The 23,398-nt window shown below is 34.1% G+C and overlaps 2 protein-coding genes across 9 annotated transcripts; both read right to left on the bottom strand.

Annotated features, from left to right (window-relative positions):
- Positions 1-3,838: 3,838 nt before the first annotated feature.
- On the bottom strand, positions 3,839-6,129 carry LOC147501613 (Homeodomain-like superfamily protein). Of its 2 annotated transcripts, none has more exons than XM_086606664.1 (5): positions 5,698-6,129; positions 5,387-5,601; positions 4,912-5,287; positions 4,554-4,630; positions 3,839-4,457 (listed from the first exon to the last, which is right to left on the bottom strand). In XM_086606664.1, the coding sequence occupies exons 1-5, from the start codon at positions 5,903-5,905 to the stop codon at positions 4,179-4,181; spliced, it is 1,155 nt and encodes a 384-aa protein (XP_086462790.1). In that variant the 5' UTR covers positions 5,906-6,129; the 3' UTR covers positions 3,839-4,178. The 2 variants fall into 2 exon arrangements, with proteins under 2 accessions (XP_086462790.1, XP_086462791.1); XM_086606665.1 differs by having other exon boundaries at positions 3,839-4,454; positions 5,698-6,037.
- A 7,330-nt stretch (positions 6,130-13,459) lies between these two features.
- LOC147501612 (uncharacterized) lies at positions 13,460-22,765 on the bottom strand. Of its 7 annotated transcripts, XR_015221418.1 has the most exons (10): positions 22,336-22,760; positions 20,620-20,740; positions 20,370-20,544; positions 19,876-19,923; positions 18,337-18,387; positions 18,087-18,262; positions 17,073-17,194; positions 16,621-16,741; positions 14,581-14,688; positions 13,460-13,954 (listed from the first exon to the last, which is right to left on the bottom strand). XR_015221418.1 is itself a non-coding variant. In XM_086606663.1 (9 exons), exons 1-8 carry the CDS (start codon positions 22,671-22,673, stop codon positions 13,951-13,953), a joined length of 1,035 nt encoding a protein of 344 aa, XP_086462789.1. In that variant the 5' UTR covers positions 22,674-22,760; the 3' UTR covers positions 13,460-13,821; positions 13,902-13,950. The 7 variants fall into 7 exon arrangements, 4 of the variants coding, with proteins under 4 accessions (XP_086462789.1, XP_086462788.1, XP_086462786.1 ...); XR_015221419.1 differs by lacking the exon at positions 14,581-14,688; XR_015221420.1 differs by lacking the exon at positions 16,621-16,741.
- Positions 22,766-23,398: the final 633 nt, after the last annotated feature.

Below are 23,398 nucleotides of genomic sequence, written 5' to 3'. Positions count from 1 at the left end.
GTTGTTGATAAAGAGTATCTCATAACGAACCATTAATTGTTAGGGGGAAAAAAAATCTGTTACATTTGGTCATCCCCATTATTCACCTGAAATATGATATTTTCATATGTAAGACACCATCATTTTATGTTGATAATCGTTCAGCTTTGAACAATTGTAAATGAAACATCTAAACAGTTGTTTGCAGCGTTTCGGGTGATTGAGGCAAGTCCTGTACCAAAAATGCAATGTGTATTTCGTGACATGCCCGAAAGCGCCGAGAGTATTGCAGGATACTGGATCAAGTTTCTGGACTCTGTAACTTCATTTTCATCTACTTATGAGTGAGTTAAGGACTAAACAAGTGACCGGCCCTTGCTTAAACTTGCTGGTCAAGAAGGCCCACTGTGCATAAATTCGACAAAATCAGTGGAATCTCAACTCTCAAGTATCTACTATCCAATAGAATTTGGTACTCCACTACTCTATAAATCCAATATTCACTGTTTTTATTTTAATGAGGTTACCTAGAATCCTATCTTATTATATAGATGTACAATATCACTTGATAAACTTCTACTTTTGCTAATGTAGGTAGTGATCCAGCTGTTAAAAATTACTGTTGATTCAAACTCCAACCTACAAGACATGATTCATTGTATATTGAACTAACCTATACTCCTAATTCTATCCAACATTTATGATTTTAGAAAAATCAATGTTGGAGTTTATTTCTAATAGGAAAATAGGTAATATATTGGTTATCAATATTGGAATGTAGGTTAATATCCTCAATATCTAATCTATATTCCTAACACATTGGTCATTATTGTAACTAATTTCATTTAAAATAGGTTTGTCATTCAAAAGGACTCGCAACGCAACTTGTTATACGTTTGTCTTAATTATTTATAAAACTCGTTATCGTTATCAATAAAATAAATTTTGGAAAAAAAAAAGTTGAAGAAATTGTCGGTAATGAATTGAAACGATATGTAAAATTACCATTTACTAGTTGGAAATTGCAATTTTTTCGTACGAATTATTAATTAGAAGTCCGATTCAATCACAATAAATGATTACAAATCTCAGTTTATACCAATTTGGAGATCTCTTAAGATCTTGAATCAGTTACTTGATACAAACAATTTTGCCAAAATCACGAGAGATCGTAAAATTAATATACAAAATTATCAAGATTTTAAAAGGCAAAAACAAGCCGATTCTTAGAATCTCCGTCAAAATTAGACTTTTATCAATAATGTTATGTGCATTGTACAAAATATCACGATATCTATCGAGATTTCATCAATTGATACATAAATGTCACGACATGTTTAAAGATATCACTGATATCACCGATATTTTGAGATATATGGTGATATCTGGGGATACTTGGCAATATTTTGTGTAAGTAACAATTTTATTTAATATTTATCATTATATTTTAAATAAATATAAATTATATGTCATGATATATCAAGAAATATCTACAAGATCTATAATATTTGTTGATATTTTGGATATATCTATGATATTTACATATGAAACAATGTAAAATATTTCCATAGAAAAAAATATATCCACGATACATATCAAAAAATTGAATATCGATAAATACTAATATCCCAATATATTTTATACTACGGCTATGGTACCTAATGCTATATATACTACTACACCATTTATTTATGGGTACCCTTATTTATTTATTTTGTTTATTTATTTTTACTCTTTTACCACAAGGTAATACATGACATTCATGGGTCAGAACTCAGAAGTTCACATAGAGAATCTTAGACACATTCGAGGTTTCTCCACTCCATTTTCATTGAGTAGCTATCATCATATTAAATCCAACATCAGCATCTATATGGATGGAATCTTGTGATATAACTTGTTCTTTGTGGCCATGGAAGGGTCATACTTTAGTTGACATTTAAGTAACCCATGTGCTGGCTACCGTTATAATTGGTACAAACCCAAATTAAAACACCAGTTATATTGAAACCTTGAAGAAAACTTATAGATATCAACTGTTTCTCATTTGGTTATCCAAAAAAAAAAACTGTTTCTCTTTAGAATGGCTTTATCATGTGGGCTCACAATATCTTCTCAAGAGATTCAAGATTTATTTTCTTTTAATGAGAGTGATCGTTCTGTCACACACACTGGATTATTAGACATTATCACACACTGGATTATTAGACATTAACATGCCGAAAGGTTTGTTGTATATGGACTTTGGAGTGTGATTTTTGTCTGTACAAGTTGGGTAACTAGCATGTATATAGTGAAATAAAACCTTTTCTATAGCACCAATTCCTTAGGAAAAAAGATAAGAAACTACCGACATTATTGAGTTGAATTTTCCTTCTGAAATGTTGTGGACTGTTTACAAGATTCTCTTACAGCTAATTAGAACACCAGAAACCATAAATAGAATTAAATCAGGATAAACATCAGATTAAAGAATCCAAACCCACAATGCTAATATTCTCACTTAGATATGTTGAGATCTTGTCTGGTGCCACCCGAACAATTTTTGTGCTAATTTTAACTACAATATATCATGTTTTTGATATGGAGAATGAACTAATATTAGCAATTAGCAACATGGATGGTAACTATTTGGATAATGGAATATGAGGCACTGGACTGACGTATCAGACATGGATGGTTAGGAAATTTTCACTCAGATGAAGTTCGAAGTACTTTTTTTTTCCGAAGTCCATGTTCTGTACACTTTGAATTTTTTTGTTCGGCGTACGTTTTACATTGTAGAAGTGAATTTAGAGACTACATGTTAAGTTTTGTGTCGACTGAATGAATTGCTTATCTTGAAACCAACAAAATGTGGTTGGCTGTCACTGTGACAATCATCTTGTTTCATTGCTTTTCATCACCAACCTTTGTCGTCAGTAAAGCCAACAGAAGCTAAAATTTTCATCACCCACATTTTTAGGATTTTTGCTCCAAGACTAAAATCTGTGATCAATCGTACAAGTGTCAGTCGACTCAGCGAAATAACTATTTGATCCAGGACGCGTGTCATCAATTTGTAGTGAATGTTTATTGTCAAAGTTAGCTAGCCTGAGGCTGTGGTTTTGGAGAAACTGAATTATTAGATGACCAATTGACCATTTTAGCGAAACCAGTATCATGTGACGAGGAAGCCTGAAAACAGGATCCCTAAATGTATGGAATTTAAATGCTAAAATGATAGCAAAGGACCAATGTTCATTGCTACAAGTCTACAACTTACATCACAAAAGTTGGACCAAGTTGAGCAGGTTTTGGTCTAGGCTTTTAAGTACTGATCAAGTATATATAGCATTTGTACATCTATGGTTTTGTAATCCCTTCTATAAGTACCTTTGTGCAATCCCTTGTTTGGACCTACATTATGAAGCTCAGTTTCATCACTACCTGAACCTACTTGTGACATTAAAGCATTTCAAGTTACCAGGTACATGAAGAAAATGCACTGCAAGTTTAAAGATTAACTGATCTTTCTGCTTCAAGACTGCATAAAGAAATTCTTTCTGAAGTAACGAAATATGACTCCAATAAATCAATCTCCTGCAAAGTTAGGACACTAGCAGAGTACGAACGCACGAAAGATAATTCCAATAAATCAATCTCCTGCAAAGTTAGAACATTAGCAGAGTGCAAAAGCACTTAAACATAGAATCCTCTTCTAATTCATGACTTCATGAGATCGGTTTCTAGTCAAAATCAGGCCAACAACTATAAGCAGATTAACATTTAGAATTTCCACAATACAAATCACATGATTTGGCAGCCAGTGTACATGAAACTAACCAAACAGATTTCAGATTCTTTACTAATAAACAGATGGGCAAAATCAAATTCGATTAGAAGGTACAGTAACTCATAAGAAAATACATGTTATCAGCAGGTTTATATTTTGGGGGGAAGGTTTTGTCCTCCTTTTTCCATGCACACATGGATCTTACATGAATCTCACTACACCGCAACAACAAGAAAATAAAAAAATAACTAAAAATGAAAGGAGGATCCGAAAAGTAATATTGGTCTGATGCCTGCAAAAATTCATAACCTCTAATCTTCTCTGGATCCTGCTTTCTTGTATACTAATAGTATTATTTATTTTGTTCTAGAGTTAAGTCCCCATGTATAGTTTATATATTGCAAAATTCAGGGCGAATGCAGGTTTACTCATCATCTTCGCCGGGTTTGTGAAATTGACCTTTCCAGTTGCTCTCAGATTTTCCTTCTTCCTCTTCCATGCTGTCACCACCTGAAGAAGAGCTCCCGCCACTATTCGCCATCAACTGAAGGGGACCTTGAGGAGACACGGACTCAGAAGTGCTTACAACTGAAGCGCCACATTGATCTTCGGGAACCCATACAGCTGCAAATAAAGAAAGTTTATGACTCTCGGAAGCAGTAGGACCACTAGCTGGAGACCTCCGAGTGTGGAGACGAAACTTCTGAAAGAACGCAATTTACCATTGTTAATGCTCATCCATAAGTAAAATAACTAGACCAATATGTATTAACAAATCAAAATTCAGAATGGAACTCACTTGGAGATGGCTTTTCACTTCATCATTTGTAAGACCATCTACCTTCATCAGTTCTCGGATTTGTTTCGGAGTTGCTACTGAAAACAGAACACGCAAACACGGAATCAGATACATGCAAGACAAGATAAAAAAATGCTATGATAAATGCATCAAAGACCTATGCATTTCTCTTAAGATCGTGAACTAAAGTGCTGGTGGAATTTTAAAGTAACTATCAATTTCCCAGACACAAGTCTAGAACAAAATTCACCACTACCAATTACCCCTCTTCACAAATTCAACCACCAACAAAGCAACAATTCCCATCTAGAATCAAATTTTAGAACTAAATTTCATAAAATGGCATAAATATACCAACCTTGAGGACCACCAAGCTGCTGAAGAGAACTGAGGAAACGACGATGCAAATCGGGGGACCAACACCTCCTTTGCTTCCTAGGAGCCTGTGATTGAATAGGATTATGAGACAAAGTAGATTGAGTGTTCTCAGTTGATACAGATGGAACAACTCTGCTACCAACACTGCTCTTTGAATTCATCAAACAAGTACTGTGTTCAATTCTTGTCAATTTCTTCATTCCAGGAGATAAAAGAGACAGTGCTGGTTCTAGTTGCATTTCATTCTCATCCTTCCTTCTCGGTGTCATAAAACCCGAAAATCCTTTAAATGGCACAAATGCTCCTCCCCCATTTTTATGAATAATTCCCTCACTTGTAATTCCAGATTTATCAATCTATAATCAAACCAAAACAAACATTTAAAAAAAAATAAACTTGTCATAATTTTCATAAAAATCAAACAAATTAGACAAAACAAAAACAAAAAAAGTTACCTCTTGGGCAGGTTTCTGATTCTCATTAGGACTCCATAGCTGAACAGAACTCATCCAGTTCTTCTTATCTCTAAGATCATTTTCCTTTTTCTCAGATGAAGAAATATTATTAATATTACTCTTCAAAGGAACAAAATTATTTTCAATCAAACTCATTCCAACATCTGATGATCTTCCTTTCAACTGCATTGTTTCATATCTCAACCCAACAATAGCTACACAACATAATAATTAAAAAAACAATCATCAAAACCACATATATAACAAAAGCCCATCTCTTTTCCAAAAAAAAAAAAAAAAAAAAAACTTACCATCATTTAAAAGAAGCATACAAAGAGGCAGTTCACCTTTAAAAGGTTCAATCTTCTTTATTTCTTCTTCTAAACTAGATACAAATCCATCAACCTTTGATAACTTATCTGCTACGTTACTTATCATTGATATCTCTCTTAACAAAACATTTTGCTGCTTTGTTTGTGTTGTAGGCTTATATTCTAGGCTTAACATATTTGCACCCATTGGTAATAATAATTTTTTTTTTTTCTCTCTGTAACAAAGAAGAAGGAAGCAAGAGAAAAGAATATGTGTTTGTTTATATAGAAGAAGAAGAAGAAGAAGAAGAAGTAGAAAGCAGTTTTTGGAAACCAGAAAGTTGGATATTTAATTAAATAAAGGAAGATTCGGTGGACAATATAACAACGCCGATTCTCTACAACGAGATTATATTTAAAACGATTCTCCACGTATTTTTGCTGTTTTGAGATATAGCCTTATTATATATTCATCAGTTGATTCAACCTTTTAACTCGGGTTAAATCGGAATCTTTTTTTCTATTTTTTGTAAAACTAAGTCGTAAGCTAATTAACTATTATTCATCATTGATTTGCATCTCGAGATGATCGATACAAGTATCTCGAGATTGAAAAAATAATAGATAATCATAGGGACAAAATAAGGTTTATGGGATGTGGAGAATAGACGGAGATTGGAAGGGCAGAATCTTAGGGCTAGATAACTATGTGGTGAGCTGTCTTAAACAATTCAACAAACTCTAAGCGACTAATACGGGTAGGAATCTTCACGGTAAAGTTTATGAAGCTTTTCGGTTTGAAAGAAAGTTTCACTAGTTACCACCTTACTAATTTAATGTCAGCTTACTATATTAGCCTTACTTTCTATAATTCAAATTAATATCAACTTTAATTCCATTCAAAACTTATAGCTCCACTACAACATGCCATTTTTTTTAATTTTGTTTTGGTATAGGACTATAGGCAGTGATGGATCTAAAATTTTGGAAAAATAATTATTATATGTTATAATTAGTTAAAATATATTGTAAGAAATGTTTGAATCTACAAGAGCCTGCACGTAAGTTTGAACTATTACCCCTACCCCTACAAGAGTTGTCACCCCAAACTCAGATTCCTGACTCCGTCTCTGACTAGAGATATGCTATTTTAATATCCCATAGGGTTATTAAAACCAAATGTATTTAGTAAATGTATTTAGTATGCTATAATAACACCTATATCACAATACAAAACACCCCTTTTACCATTTGCCTGCTAAAAATTTACAAAAGTTAACTAATTATCATGTATTGTCATGGTAAGTATACCACGTATATTGCACAAGCTATTTCAACTTGGGGCGGGTGAGTGGGAGTGGAAATGTGAGGTTGAGAACTTGAGATTATAGGTGTTGGTGCCATTTTGCACTAGACAATTTCAAAAAGGAAAATGCCTACTTCCACGGGGCATCGTCTTTGCTAAACGTGTTCTAAGGACCTTCAATGCAAAGTTGAAATTTTGTAAAGTTAAATGAACGCGTGCATCTTTGCCAGACTGGTAGGTAGAAAAATCGTTTTCTCATTAAATTCCATATTTTGACAATTTTTTAATTAATCGTGAGAAGAAAATTTAATATCTCGGCAATTTAATTTGGTTTGCTAGTTTTGCCCGCGAGTGTAAGTAATTAATTGCCCAAGCGGTTTGGCTAGAAATCAATTCTCAGTGTAAAATGCTACTAAAAGAAGAAGATTTCTTTATTTGCAATGTGCAATCAAACAATGGTTAAATCAACTCGCTAGAAAACCATTTTGCCAATAAATCACTAACAAGAAAAACAATTTTCATAAAAACTAATTTGCTTCATTCACAAAATTTGGGCATAACGCATAGTTTAGGATTTCAGAATTGTCAGAATCTTGATAGCTTTAAAAATTGGAATTATGCTTAGAATTGCAATAAATTCCAAATATTTTCGATCCAGTTTCAAAATCAGTGTACTTCCGACCATATACTAATTTTCCAATCACGTTTCAATTTCCCAAAATGCCAAAAATATTCATCGGATTTCTCACATAACATTGACTTAATTTTGAAGAGAAAATATTTTTTTCCAACCTAAAATGAGGCTATAAAATATACATTAAGCTGAAATTTATTCAAAACTAAAGGGTACAAGTTTTTAAGAAAATATGGTATAAATATATATATATTTTTTATTCCAATGTTCACATATATGGACCACAATGCACGAGCATGCCCTTTCACAGTCCAAAGTAAACAGATTATAGATGAAAGGAGTGATGCATAGCCACAATTATTATGTGTATATGTCACACACAAAAAGAGCCCATTCCATCTCTCTCCCACGAGATTGAAGATTCCACCAAGTGGTACTGGATCTTCAAGAACGGTGAGATTCCTAAACACGCTTTTCCTGTGGGTTCTTTGAAAGGAATTGTTTCGATTCCATTCCAAACACGTGTCAGAGAGCATTCGGGTTTCCGCATGTGAGATAGTACAAAGTACTGGGCCCATACAGGTGTTTGGGCCATCAATTTTTTTATTCGGATTTTTGGAAACTTGTTGATAAGGATTCTATAAATTGTGGGTCCATGTTTTGATTTGTTTTTTCGTGAGATTGTGTTTAAGAAGGAGAGAGAAAGTAGAAGATGCTTTCTTTGTTCATAGAAAATGACAAGTTGTCACAGCCATTAGATTCCATTGCTTTCAATTCATTCATTATTAAGTGAATTTTAGTTTTATTCATTTTTTATTTTTGTGTACTGTTTTTAATTATTAAGTGGTTCTGGGCTTCTATGTGTGGACAGTTATTGGTCGGCCTTGAATAGTACTGATTCATGTTTTCTGCACACATGTCTTGAAATTTTTTCTCGTACCAATTGGGTGAGGTTCATTCAAGTCGGGGAATCTTGAAAGATAAGCCTGTTTCTAGAATGACCAATATCTTCCCCTGAAATCCTGAACTCTACTTGATTAATGAAAGATAAGCCTGCTAATGAAAGTCTTCAACTACTTGATTAAACAAAATAGCAAAGGTAGCAACATGATTTGTTGTTATAACTTATAATAAACTGTTATATGCTTAATTAAATGCTTTTAAAATTTAACTCCTAAATTTGTTTGATTTTTAATTTTATTTTGGCTGGAGCTGCAAAAATGATGTATTATTTTGAGCAGGTCATGTTCGTTTAGGCTAAGTCTAATGGTTTCGTTCCCCATCCAACCAAATTACAATAGTGTAGTGTATAGAGTTAGCGGGGGTTTAACATTTCCAAATCCAATGATTTTTTTCACAACTTGCCGGTATGCATATGGGATTTTTTTTTTTTTTTTTTTTTTTTTTTTTAATGAAGTGGAAATTCTATTAATAATGATAATGAGGTTTATAAATAATTAGGACAAGCGTGTCACAAGTTGCGCCGCAAGTATTTTCTGAATAGCAAATCATATCCTCCTAAAAACAAACTTGTTAGAACCAATTGTCATTACGTTGCAATCCATAACTTTCTGCAATCTCTTAAGGAGCTCAACAGATTGTTGTGCCAAGAAACCAAAAAATATCAAAACTGAAAGGAATGAAACAATGTTGGTTAGCTCTACAAGCCTACTCGCGTTTCTCAATTTTTCATGTCACTGCTCTATTAGATGCTTCTCCCACCTCAAAGACTCCATTCCCAAGCCCTACCAACGGAGAGGCTCTAGTTACATCAATATACGCATGCTTCCCCTCAGACCAACTGTAGATTAATACATCCGCAGGCTGAAGTGTCGATCTCTCCTCATTCGGATCAGTGAGAAAATTCACAGGAGCCTCCTTCTTCACTTGTACTCCAGCCCTCCAAAATACATCACATAAAATATCTCTGACATGATTATGTCGGTATTTGAAACTTGGAAAATGTCTACAATGTACTGCATGGTCCCCGAAAACATCTAATCTACTCTTTTTACAAACAGGGCATAGACCACCATCAGAGTACAAAGGAAACATCATGAGACGGTACTGGAGAATAGAACAATACTCTACCGACGACATACATTGTCCAAGTCCCTCCATCGGAATAGCAAGTAGAAATTTTTTTGCATGTTCTAACTGCAAGCATCCAATGACTGCTTTCTGAAGAGCAGATAACACAAACTCTCTCTCAAGACCAACAACAATCTTACCATAAAACGCTTCCGCCAATTTTTTTTGTAGTTTTGAGGGGACGATAGCATTCACAGCCATAGAACTGAGGTCAAAATCGGGTATACAAAGACTCAATGCAATGCTAGCAACCTCAAGAATCTCATCCAAAGGTACTAGCCCACAACTCTTAAAAATGTGGTTCTGAAGCTCATAAGTCTGACAACGGGAGGCCACAAAAGAGAAAGTAGATACATCAGTGGCACAATAAACACCTAACCCACCATGGCGTAACGGGAGTGTCGATAAATGCCACTGCAAATCACCGAAGTCAGAACCATAAAAAACCACAATATCCTGAAAAACACTGCGAAGATGCCAATCAAAAGTCTTAGTTGTCTCTCTAAAAAGGATGGTGGACAAGTACAAATCGTAAAGACCAACTTAGAGAGCCCAGCATAAACACGTAAGAGCGCTAACTCACACTGTGGATCATCCAATATAGCTAAATGGTCCATCAAAGTCATAACATTTTCAACATGCTTGTGAGTAAGGCCCATGATAAAAGATGAACCAGTGCTGACTGCACCTCCAAGAAACCTGACCCCCTACAGAGGATTTTTTTTTTTTTTAAAGTTATAGACTCTCTAGCGGCCATTCTCAAAAGGCGTGTGGACAATATATATATATTTCTTTTAACCACTACTTATACAGGCATGTATATATTTCTTCTAACCACCACTTATACAGGCATGTAGACTTGACGCTATCTCGTTAAAATTGACATTATGTATAGGTAAACTTATACCGATAGCATTGGCGGGTTAGTGTTTTGACGCACCATTGGATTAGAATTTCCGTGATATTTGATGTTTTGCTCACCATTGGACTTAGTCTTAACAAATTAATGGATAATCTTAAGCTGTAGAATTTTGTGAACTTTTGAAGCATTCCACGACACCAAAAAAATCCAATATTTTCCTCATTTGGGTTTGGATAAAAAAAAATACTTGTTTGAATAAACTATCCCCATTCAGAATTATCTCATCCTCATTATAAGATAATCAAATAAAACAGAAAAATATAGCTTTCTATAGAAACAGAAACGAAAATTTTGGAGTTTTTTGTATTGACGATATTCTCATTTTCATTTCTGTCTTTATCACTAAATTGAAATCTCATACGATCCACAATATTTGACTGATTGGAATCACAACTTTCAAAAAAGTTTATGTCAAAAATTACTACGGTTTTTAAATAATCCGATATCAATTTCTAGCTAGCACGTACTAAAAAATGGTAGAAGTATAGAACTCTTTTTCTAGCACTAATGGTAGATACACTTCTAGTTACTACAAGTATACAATGAAATTAAATATTACATACTTTTAGAATGTGTTTGGCAACTGAGACTGGAAACTAATTAGAAATAAAATAGAGTAGAAAACCATTGGAATGGAATCTATTAGAATACAATTTGATTCCAACTTATAAAATATATATTTGACAAACATTCAGAAATCATCGGAATTCAATTTCTACTTCAATTAAAGTGTTTGGTTGCCATACAGAATCCTCAAATAGACTCCAATTTTTAGTTGATTTCCTCATTTTCGGATTAGAATTAAAAAACCGATTCCATAGTCTAGAATTCCTTTGGGGTGCGTTTGTTTACTAGGAATCGGACTTGAAGAGTGGAATTAACTGGAATTAGGGGTGGGCAATGGGCCGGGTCGGGCTAGCCCGGCCCTAAACATTTAAAGCCCTTTAAATATTAGGGCGGCCATTTCTCCCCCTAAAGTCGGCATAAGGCAGGTCGGGCGGGTCCTAAATCTAAACCTCGAGCCACACCCTACCTCTAAAGCCTCTTTTAAAGGCTTTAGGGCGGACTATATATATTTTTCTTTTTTTACTACATCGGTTTTAAAACTCATTTATATTACAAAATATCTGATAATAATCTACAAACTCAAAGTCCAACCAATCTAGTAATAATCTTGTATAAGTCCAAAATTTAAAATCTTGCACATCCACAATCTAATGAATCAAGACATCGAGAGTTGAATTTGTTATTCCTTGTCTTCAAACCTCACTAAAATTACATTTTAAATTGAAATACATAGACAAATAATTATATTATCATTTTAAAGGAAGAAGTAATATATATAAAGAAGAAAACATAATAGTTTTGGTTAAAGGGGTCATGGAAGTTGTTAAACTATTTGTAATATCATAAATTATTTATAATAGATTCAAACAAATATAATATTACCTTTCTTCTAATTTAAAAGTGATTCAAGCTTTGTATATGGAAATGAAAATATTGGCGTTTGAACAGTGATGGAGAAAGGTTTGAGATTACAAATGTCATTTTCCTCATTGAAAGGTTGTTTTGGTTTTATGTTACAAATGTATGCCGCTCAGTATTTTTGCTTTAATTGTGTGGAAGGAAATCTTTAGTTTTAGACTTGGTTTGGATGTGAATAAAAATATAATTTATAAGAAATAAGTGAGAAAAGAAATTGAGAATAATAAGTTATGAACTTTGACTTGATGATCGAAGGAATAAAGTCTTATTTTTATTAAATTTAGTGCTTTCATTGTTCTTCGTGGGTACATTAAGTTGACAAGTTTTTGTTATATAAGACAAGTTATTGGAAGTACTGCTTGGGTGTAAGTGATAAATTCTGAAAGACAATGTTATTTTTAATTGAAAATATTTAACAAAAAGAGTTGGACAATTATTATGATATGTGTATTTATAGTGAAAGTGTGAAACAGGGGCGGGTTAGGGCTTGGTTAGGGTCGGCCTATGTTTTAGAATCTTAGCCACAGCCCCTCTATAAAGGCATTAGGGCCGGCAGCCCCCCGGCCCCTAAACTCTGTGAGGGCTTTAGTTGTGAGGGGCTTTATAGGGCTTAGATTCGGTTCGGTCGGGTAGGGTTAGGTCGTTAGGGCCAAATTCCCACCCCTAACTGGAATCCTTAGTGGACCACTCACTTTTGGCCTATTTGGAGACATAGAATCCAATAGAATTGGATTCTAAACGGACTCCAATTCCTTTTATTAAGTCTTTGACAGACCCCTGTTAATCCAAAGGAATCCTAGACTATGGGAATCGGTTTTTTATTTCTAATCCAAAAATGGAGAAATAAACTAAAAATTGGAGTCTGTTAGAGGATTCTATATGGCAACCAAACACATTAATTGAAGTAGGAATTGAATTCCGATGATTTCTAAACATTTGCCAAATACACATTTTGTAAGTTGGAATCAAATTCTATTCTAATAGATTCCATTCCAATGGTTTCCTATTCCATTCTATTCCTAATTAGTTTCCAGTCTCAGTTGCTCAAAGACTTAATAAAAAAAATTGAAGTATGTTTAGAAATTCTATTGGATTCTACGTCTCCAAATAGACCAAAAGTGAGTGGTCCACTAAAAATTCAAGTTAATTCCACTCCTCAATTCCAATTCCTGATAAACAAACGCACCTTAGGTAGATCTACTTAATTCTGTTACACTTATATTGAATTACTGATTTATATTTTGCATTATTGTATATGGAATTCAGGTTCTCTTCACGGTGTTACATCTTTCTCAAATACAAGTGGAGAAAAGACACAAAAAAGTGGAGAAAAGACAAAAGTCTGCTCTATTTTAATCCAAATAAACTGTTACACAGGGCAAGCGTTACAAACTTACAGGTTTTCATGATAGATGGAGAAAAGAACTCATTGCCAACCACTCAATAAAGTGTAGTTAAGACTTAAGAGTAAGTGAGGAAAAATACATCTAATCGAGGATGATATGACTATAGTCATCATACTCATATAGAATTAATTTCGTCGGAAATTTTGAAGTTATGGATTTTCAAGACTTCAGTCCTCAGTCCTCAGTCCTCAGTCCTCACTCGTCAGCAAGAAGATATTTTCCACACCAATAGTGTTAGAGATATTTGTCAAAATGTACCACTATATTAAATTGTTGATACCTTGAAAAAAAACAAATGAGACAGCTTTTCGACTTATCATTCTCAAAATTATTAGGTTGATCACGGAATAAAGAACTGACCATTTTAATTTCAATTTCAGTTGGCCATACGCCCATACCAGCTACAGGGTCACCTGATAAAAAAAATGTAACATTTGAGTTTTTTTACGAGTCCACTATATCTTAATAAAATGTAACTCACACTATAAATGATCCATATTATGATTATTATCCGAATTGATACAAGTGACAAGCGCTAGAAATGCCTCTACTTTAATTCAGGATTGATGCCAACAATTTCTTATTCCCTGATAATGTAAGCATTTACCGGTAAGGATTATGTACTTAAAGAATCTAGGTTTACTGCTAATAAATTCTCAATTTTATGCCTGAAGTTTTACATCGATACCAATGAAATAACAAGCACTATTCCATCAAAATGTTAGTTTACGCGTTAACCACGAAATTAGTGATGTCCAATGTCTATTGTCAACGCATGGTCTAATATGCTTAACACAACCCTAATTTCAAATAGTTAACTGGCGATCTCGCATTATGCTAGCTGCAAATGAAAAAAGTTGGTAAATTTCCATTTGAACTATCTCTCCTAAAATGTTAAAGTGACACTAAATAAATGCATGATAATAAGAAAGTGCATATTTCAATCTTTTGATCTTGGTTATTGTTAATGATGTTAATGTTAAACCATGGCTCATACTAAACACATAGAACTATAGCCAGGTAGACTCACGTTCTTTACCTTTAAAATCAAACATATGTGGTATTAGGTGCAAGGCGTGTTAATAGCTCCCGCACTGACCAATTAAAATTGAGATCATGTGTTCTGAGGTTTGAGGATCATCAGAACCTGGTTTAGGAATAAAACCTCTTGAGATGATGATAACTTGACAATGTCATATTTTATAATGTTAGTCAAACACTCAAACATGATTAAGATGATTAATTACAAAATACAGTGGTAGAGTTGGTCCTTCAGATGCTAGTTATGTTTATTAGTGGAATATATTGTACTCACCTACCATTGCTCTTCCTTCAAAAATAGAAAAAAAGGGATCTCTCAGCTCTTATCAAAGATTCTAAGGTTGAAAATAGCAACAATCTTAGTTCATTTCAAGTTTGTTCAAGATAATAAGAATTGCACGTCTTAATCAGTGAGATGAGCAGGACTGCAGAAGTAAAGGATATTAAAATTCTCAATGTGAGGAATAAAGCATCAATATCAGTACAAATATTATCGATTGACGACAAAACAAACTTTTCAATTGTTGGTGACTTCCGATGAGCGTCAACACCACATTATGACAATAATTGAAATGCTAAATGGAGAGTATTCAATTGTATTTTTTAATTCGACTGCATTTCCAATTAAGGGTTGATATTGGCGTCCTTGAAGTAGATAAGATCAGTTGAAACTTGAAACAAACTAAAGACAAAAGAATATGATAATTGGCAGAACAGGGACTGTTTAATTATTATAGATTAATCAAATCACGACATTCATTCCAGTGAGAGAGAGCTGCTGCTTCTCCACGCAGGACTCTTTTCTCACTAATTCTAAACGCGTTTGGGTAATATAGCGGTGTGCAGAACAAATTGTCCGATTCATTGCAAGGGTGAGTAATTCCTCAGAGTACCCTCACAAAGAAATCAAGTGAGGGTGCATCATTGACCAGTCCTACTGGCTACTGCACTGGAATACACATTGGGTGAAAAGTGCAACCTCAGGAAGAGGGTCGCCCCTTTGAAGAAATTTTACACTGAATCTTTTTAACTTCAAAAACTAAAACCTGCTAAAAGCCAAAGGCGATACTTAAGAGGAACGCTGTAAGCAAGAAAAAGAGATTGCACACCAAAGGTCCCAGAGGTTAGAAAAGGAGAGACTTCGTAGTTGGTCTAGATGGGCAGAAGACTAGCATATAATCATATATCACTAGCTTACATGCAAAGTGCCACTCATTCCTAATTTATAAGAAATCACTAGCTCCAATCCAGAAACATTCTATGCACATAAATTCTCTGTAGGAACGCACACAGAATAATAAACAAGAACCTAACCTTACAAGAAATATTGGGCAAATAATATGCACTCCATACTCCATGCATATCAGTTTGAATAATTTTTGGCGACAAGTTGAACATGGTTGTAGTTCAAAACAAGGTAATGGTCAAAAGGAAGTAAGTCACAAATCAAAGAGAAAAGCAATTTCAAGTGTTTCCCCATTCGATTTAAGAAATGCCAAATGGGGCCTAGTAAGTAGTAACACTTGATAAACATTCCCAAAATCAACTGACCACAATAACAATATCACGTAGAGCTGAAGGTACCGTCATCAACAGACAAAACAACAGTAATATATACACCACACTAACTGCCTCGAGGCATGAGACGACGCAGCCTTAGGCACTATGGCAAGCAATAGAGCATAGGTGATGGACCTAGGGGCGATTTTGATTGCATAGTTGGTATTCGAAGATAAAAGGGGGCAGGAGAGAGAGGGAAGGAGGACCAATCTACACCTCAGCAACCATACATATGTATAAATTGCTGGTCAAATAGCCTTCATTGAATGATGCTATATCCATCCATTATCCAACACTTATTCATATGAGTAATGGACTTAGTATCATGATACTTATTCTTACAACTCTCAAGGTAAAGCTACCTCATCTCGTCTGACAATTTAACTCGATGGTGGTGATAGTAAAGAAGTTTTTCATGCAGGCTGAAGGCTCTCAATTGAAAGTAGATTAAGAATTAAATGACAACCTGATTTCATACCTTACTCACAGAGTTGAGTAGAAGCACTCAATTATAAGTTTGATACCAGTTTAATCCGCTATTGTTATGTCACACTACAATACTGCATAGTGTTCCTGCTCCCAAGTCCCAACATTTCTTTCTGTTACACGTGCAATTGTGCAAAGAAGCTAAGCACTCTAAAAATACTAAAGTTCAAAAAAATTTGTCAAAAGAGAGTGAGGATATACAAATAGAATATATAAATAGATAGAAGAAAAAACTTCAAAAAAGTAATGCTAATTATATGAACATTTGATTTTTGAATGCATAAAACAAAAAACTAGTGATTTCCTTTTGGATAATCAATTGCTTTTTTGCTGGATATGGAGTTAAGACATGCAAACGACAGCAATCATTAAAATTTGAAATTACACTCAAACAAAATTTCCAATTCCATTTCGTTAACATTGATACCAGTACAAACAACTCACCGTTCTGTCTTGATAAAATGAGTTTTTAAGAGCTTTGGAACCGTGAAGCCAGTGAAAGAGTCGACCTCAAAAAGCTCTTTCAGTTTATCATCACATAGTACCATCTTCTTGTCGTTTGGATCCTTCAACAATTAGGGAAAAAAGAAGATACCAAAGACTTAGGTACTTAGTCGCACAAAAAAGCTACAAGAACATGTTTTTTTTTGGGGGGACATCATATAAGAAATACAACTAATGAGCTATAAGAAACACAAACTACTTTTTTTGTCACGCATCGTTGTGTGAAAGCAACTATAAATCAGATTCATCAGTCTTTTTAATAACAAAAATAGTCCGGATTATTTCGTAATAATGTCACATTCTTCCGAAGACTGCACCTCTCTCCCATCAACAAACATAGACAATGAGCTAAAGGCTGAATTTTAATGGAAGAAGATTTCACATCAGGGAAATCATCCCCACAGAAAATCATCTGAATATCACATATGTATCCTGTTAAAAGAGAGTTGCAGAAACAAGAAATTATGGACAGCAAACTTGATGACAATCTTTGACAAGGTAAGAAAAGTCCAAGTGAGTTGATTTCTGTGACAATGATCCCCATGGTGGGAAAACATCTACACCCAATATTGAACCATACACATATTCTGCATGGAGATGTCGTAAGACCGTACTTGTATCTGCCATCCCAATGGTTATAGTTGGGAGGCCCACTGATAAACATTGTAAGAGATAAACACACAAGATAGTTTTTTTTTTCAATAATAAACACACAAGATACTACTGATTATGCTATAGTACATAAAAGGACAAATTTCAATTTCTAATTTAACTTTAAAGTTTAAACAAACTAATAATCATAATCATAACTTCCTATCAGTGAGATTTTTTATTTGCTAAAATAACTATGGGTATTTATTTACATATTATAGGTAAAAGATTAAATGATACCCATAAAAATATATGCAAGCAATCAGATTTGTGAGGTCTAATAGTATTAAAGAAGCGTCATACCTGGAGATCATTTGCTTTTATGTAATCCCATATTCTCTTTACCACAGTAGAGCGCGGTAATATACTCTCACCGGTGCCAATAAACTTCGCTAGAGCATCGGAAAGAGGAAGGGGAGCAAGAAACCCTAAACCCGCTCGTCTTTGCCGTTTCTCTTTGACTTGTGACTCATCATCATCTGAACATAACAAGCGGTAAGAAACTAGCTTATGTTTGTCACAGACAAAAAACCTACATTCAGTTCTCTCAAACCTTCATGTCTCTCTTGCTTTCGCTTCTCCTTTGGAGCTGAAGTGACTGTAGCTGTTATTTGTGGATAGGTTAAAATCAACCCGATTTACAAAAAGAATTGAATTGATGGTAAGGCAAACTCCAAAATTTGGAGCCAGAATCAACAAAAGCATGTTGAGCACGTAACAAACGAACTAATTCAATTAGGTTGCCAATGGCCACAATGCTTCAAATTTGGCACAAACAAAACAAGATTAAAACCTCACGTCAATTAGCATAGTTTTCTTTATAGTTTTTAGCATCCCGCTGCTTAGAATTAAGATGGTTTACTTTTTCAATGTATGATAACCTATTATAAATATAAATATAAAAATATGTATAACCTATTATCAAAACACATAAGCAGCATACTCATATCTAGTTTACTTATCTAAAAATAATAATAAAACAATAAAAATAAAATAAAACTCGCTAAATTCATCATTGCGAGCAACGCACATATGAACAACTAATTACTTCTTCCTTCATTTTCCCTTAAAGATTGTTACTCTCCTCATCTCTCAGTTTTGGACTTTAAATTCAAGATTTACTTTTTTCTTTATCGGTAAAATTCACCAACTAGTTTTCATAGATCTAAAAAACTGTAGAGAGAGTTTTTAGAGGCAAAAAAAAGCCCCTACGTGTAACCCCACCTTCAATAATCAATATCTGCCTCACATGTAACCTGGTGTGTAAATTCCAGATTTACTACTTTGTCAATATTGAGGACTATGTCTTATTTTTAACTATCCCATGTTTGCTTCATAAAGAGACAACTAACTTGAAGATCTCTTCATTGAGCAATCATTTGAGACATTGGAAGGTGAATAAGGAAAACTTCCAACTCATTTCCATAATGTCTGTCCTTAGATAACCCTCCCTATCTAATGATATCTTTCTGTTGTTGTTAACTAGTATTTGCCTATGGCGCGTTACGACAGATATACAATCTGTGGCGCCTTACCCCACTTTTTTTTTTTTAAAATGAGCCCATACTCATGTTTCCAGATCCCAACAACCCATAAAAGTTCAATCCAAAAATAGTCCAGGCCTTTTTTGTATGGGGTGGGTGAGGTGAGAAAAACTTTTAAACTCACCCCAAAAAAACTTGTTAACTCACCTCAGAAAAACATAAAAACATTTTAGTGGCTATGGTTAGGGGGTGCACGACCACGTATCACCTTATGAGGTGGAATTTGTCAACCCACTCCACCCTTCTTTGTTATATAGATTCTAATCTTCTAAAAAATACTTTATCATACAAAACAAAATACATTCTTTAAGATTGACAATACAAGATCTGCAATGCAAAATACTTTGCTCATTAAAACAGATAAGAAACCAGTCAAGCCATCACCTTGCTAGTGGCTTAAAAGGACCACAATTCCACAAAGAGCCAACCAAAATCAGTCATAACACATTCTTCCCTTAAATATTGTTTCTTTAGATGCAAAAACGGGGTAAAAAATTGTTCTAACATCTGTTCGCGACAAAAGAAAAACTTGAATTTAGCTTTCTAACCTTCAGGCTTCTCTTTATTTCGTTGCTTCTCATTTGCAGTCGACGTGACTGAAGGATAAACAAAGTACAATCAATATCTTACAAAATTTTACAATAAGAGATAAGGGTAAGATCTATATAGTAAACACTCATGATTACATTGAAAAGACAATCTTTTTTTTCCGGGAAGCAATAATCAAAGAAATTGCATTTGTCCCTTTGCTTATCCACTTATCCATAGAAAAATTATTGTTGAGTTGTACACTCACACTAGACTGACACATCCCTACATCCTCATAGATAAATTTTTCTTTTTATCAGTAAAACTGGGTCTCAATGATGATGAAGTAAAGCAAAAAGTAAGGAAACAGAGGAGATTAGGCATCTGTATATTAAGTAAGACATGCCAATGAGGTTGGTACCCCTTAGTCCACTCATCCTTTGCCATCCCCCCCCATTTAAATGTCAACACTCTTGCGTGGTATTAAGCAGTGTACACAAGTAAGAAGAAATACCATTCTCCGAATCCAAAGGCCAAATATGTCTGGATAGAGCCTTATTCATTTGAAACATGTTAATAATATCAACACGAAAGAGCAAACGCAAAGGTTCATCACATTTTATATTTTTCCTGTTGCTTGGATCTTGCAAATCGTTCTCTCGAATGTAAGCCCAAAGTTGCTTGACAACCTAAAAACAAGATACAGAAATTAATGACAACGAAATTGAAGGGATTGAACTAATGAATTAAATCTCCATTAATACCTCAGTTCTGGCTAATTCAGGTACACCAAGAAGTTGCTGAAGTTCTGGAGAGAGGCTACATACTTTGTTAAATCCACCACCATTACCTTTTCTTTTGATATCTTTGTTCTTATTGTTTGAGCTACAAATTAAGGCAAATGGAAAGAACCACATTAAATGATGCAGGATGAGAAGGGCCACTTTTAGGAATTATGATTAGTATAATTAGTAAGTTGATTTAGTAGTTTCTTTTATTCAGTTAATTAGATTTAGAAGTCTAGGTTTTCTGGTTATCAAGTTTGGTTTATCTATATAAGGAGGGCAATGTTAGCAGTTTTAGGAATCCAATTATTCAATCAAACAAATTATCAATTATCTCAAACCCTAATATTATCTTTCTCCGATTATTCTTCATCTTCTTCAATCTTAATTTCTTCGTCGTTTAAACTCTTCAATTTTCTTCGTTTTTTTCTTCTATCAAGGATTTCCATATTATTTTTTCTAAATCTAAACCCTTGTTCCTCATCATTAAATGGTACAGTACATAAACAAAAGAAAAAGGGATCCGAGCTTATTCACAGTAAATTTCTTCACTCACATGTCTTAAATAAATACAAGTAAAGACATTATTGTTAGACTGATAAGACCACCATAATTATATCAAGAATTTAGTAAATCCTCTGTTTTATATCATATAAGACTAAAAGAGTGGTAGCACCATTACTTTTCTATGAATTTGACACACATGACAAATGTTTTAAAGGGCTTAAAATCCTTAAATCAATCCACCATAAGCTCTTCCCTGAGGCCCAGAGCAACGCTAACAAAGAAATCCTATAAATGGTGAAGATGGATCTTTTCCCGTCAAAAGTTACATCTGGTGAAAAAACAAAATGCTTGAGTAGGGCACACACCATTTTGGCAGACACTGTGAACGGGAAGGAGCAGCATTTTCTTTTCTTTTTCGACCGGCATTAGGAGGTCAAAAGGGATTAGGGGGCTAAAAAATAATTGGGTGTCCGCGCCCACTAAAAAGTGTATGTCACACTTTCTTCTTCTTCTTCTTCTTCTATTCTTCTCTTCTGCCTTCCTCTTTCTCCACCCAAATTCAACAAAACAAACCCTAGAAAGCGATTTTTTTTTCCAAAGATCATCTCCTCCCAACCTTGAACAATTCCATCGCAAACAACAAAAAATTCTTTCTTCACATTGACAGTCAGTAATAGAAGCATCAAGTTTGTCAGGACTAATGTCGGTCTACACTGCCAGCAGATTTCTAGTTTTACTTTGGTTAGAGTTAAAAATATTGTTATCCAACACCTTCAACTCTTCTCATACTCCATTCATTATTTTTCTCTTTCCTTCCTCATCACATTTTTGCAAATTTATGGTTTGCAAGGAGAGACTGCACTAATGTGCTATCCTCTTAGTCTTACTACTTCCTTGTAGAACTAAAACTCAGTATAAAGTATAAACCTATGCTGACCAATATGCCACATTCTCTACTACTCAAAAAGTGAATCAAATTTAATGTCTGTCCTAACCAACACAACACCAACAGTTAGTATTAGCATTATAATAATAATCAACAAAAAATGAATCCTACTTTATATATATTTATTAAAAGCCGCAAATCATGCATGTAACAACAAAAAAACAATCTTTTATAAAAATTAACAACACCCAAATCATCAAAAACATAAAGAAAATGAAAGGGAATAAAAAAAAAAGACTCACACTCGTTTCTTTCTACGTTTGGCATTATTACTAGAAACCTCTTCTTCTTGACTGACAACTACTTGTTCAGAAGAAGACTCAGAGCCTTGTTCAGATTTCACTTTCTGTTCTCCTTGTTGGGTTTCAAGTTGTTGTTGTTGTTCACTTTCATCGAAATTTTCAACTTGGGAATGAATAAAAATATCGACTTGACTTCGAATAAAAGCTTTCTTATCCGATAAATCAATACCGAAATCTTCTTCTAACTTACGGCGTACAATAGCATTTGTCGTTGTGTTTAAATCCGATGTCTTTAGGAATTCACGAAGTCGTAGTATTAGTTCTGAATCCGACACCATTTTTTTTATTTTTCTTCTTGTGTTTCTTGTGTTTGGTTTCTTATTTTAGGGGAACAGAAAAACTGAATTTTAGGGTGAGGTGGAAAAAAAAGTGGATATGTCTGTTTTTTTTTTTTTAAAGTAAATGGAAACTTGTGTGAAATGGACAGGAATCTGTCTACAGTACTACTTACACGTGTGTTTCATTAGTTTGATAAGTTTGGTTGTCACCAACTCACCATCCAAAAAAAAAAAAAAAAAGATAAACAATTTTGGTGGGAAAATAAAAAAGGTAGTAGGGTTTTCTTGGGAAAACTTCTCGTTATGTCAAGTGTCAAGTGACAGAATAAGAAATCTACCCAGTTTCACAGCCCAAGCTATAATTCGTTGCGAGAAGCCCACAAAGGCCCTATAAAGGTTGTGACTTGTGAGTATGCTGCTTGCTTGCCCTATCATTCATCATTGGGCCTCTGGCCTGAGAGGGACGGCCCACAATCTTTTGTTGTGAAGTGCCATGAAAGAAGAGGGGACTGTATCTATAATTCTAATGTTCTATACCACTTCTGGAAAAGACTTAAACCTTACAACTTCTTCTTTAAGTTTTAATTAATTGCAAATGCACTTATTTGCATTTTTTTTAACAAGTTATATCTCGAGCTGTTCAAAAAAATGAGGAAACCGAAAAACCGAACCGAACCGAGCTGAACTAGGTGAAATTAACAGTTTTTAACTTTTTTTGTCCGGTT

The sequence above is a fragment of the Coptis chinensis genome, chromosome 4, assembly GCF_015680905.1.
Source record: "Coptis chinensis isolate HL-2020 chromosome 4, ASM1568090v1, whole genome shotgun sequence".
Taxonomy (NCBI): domain Eukaryota; kingdom Viridiplantae; phylum Streptophyta; class Magnoliopsida; order Ranunculales; family Ranunculaceae; genus Coptis; species Coptis chinensis.
The sequence above is the reverse complement of the archived record's forward strand: the minus strand, read 5'-3'. Positions and strand labels throughout refer to the sequence as shown.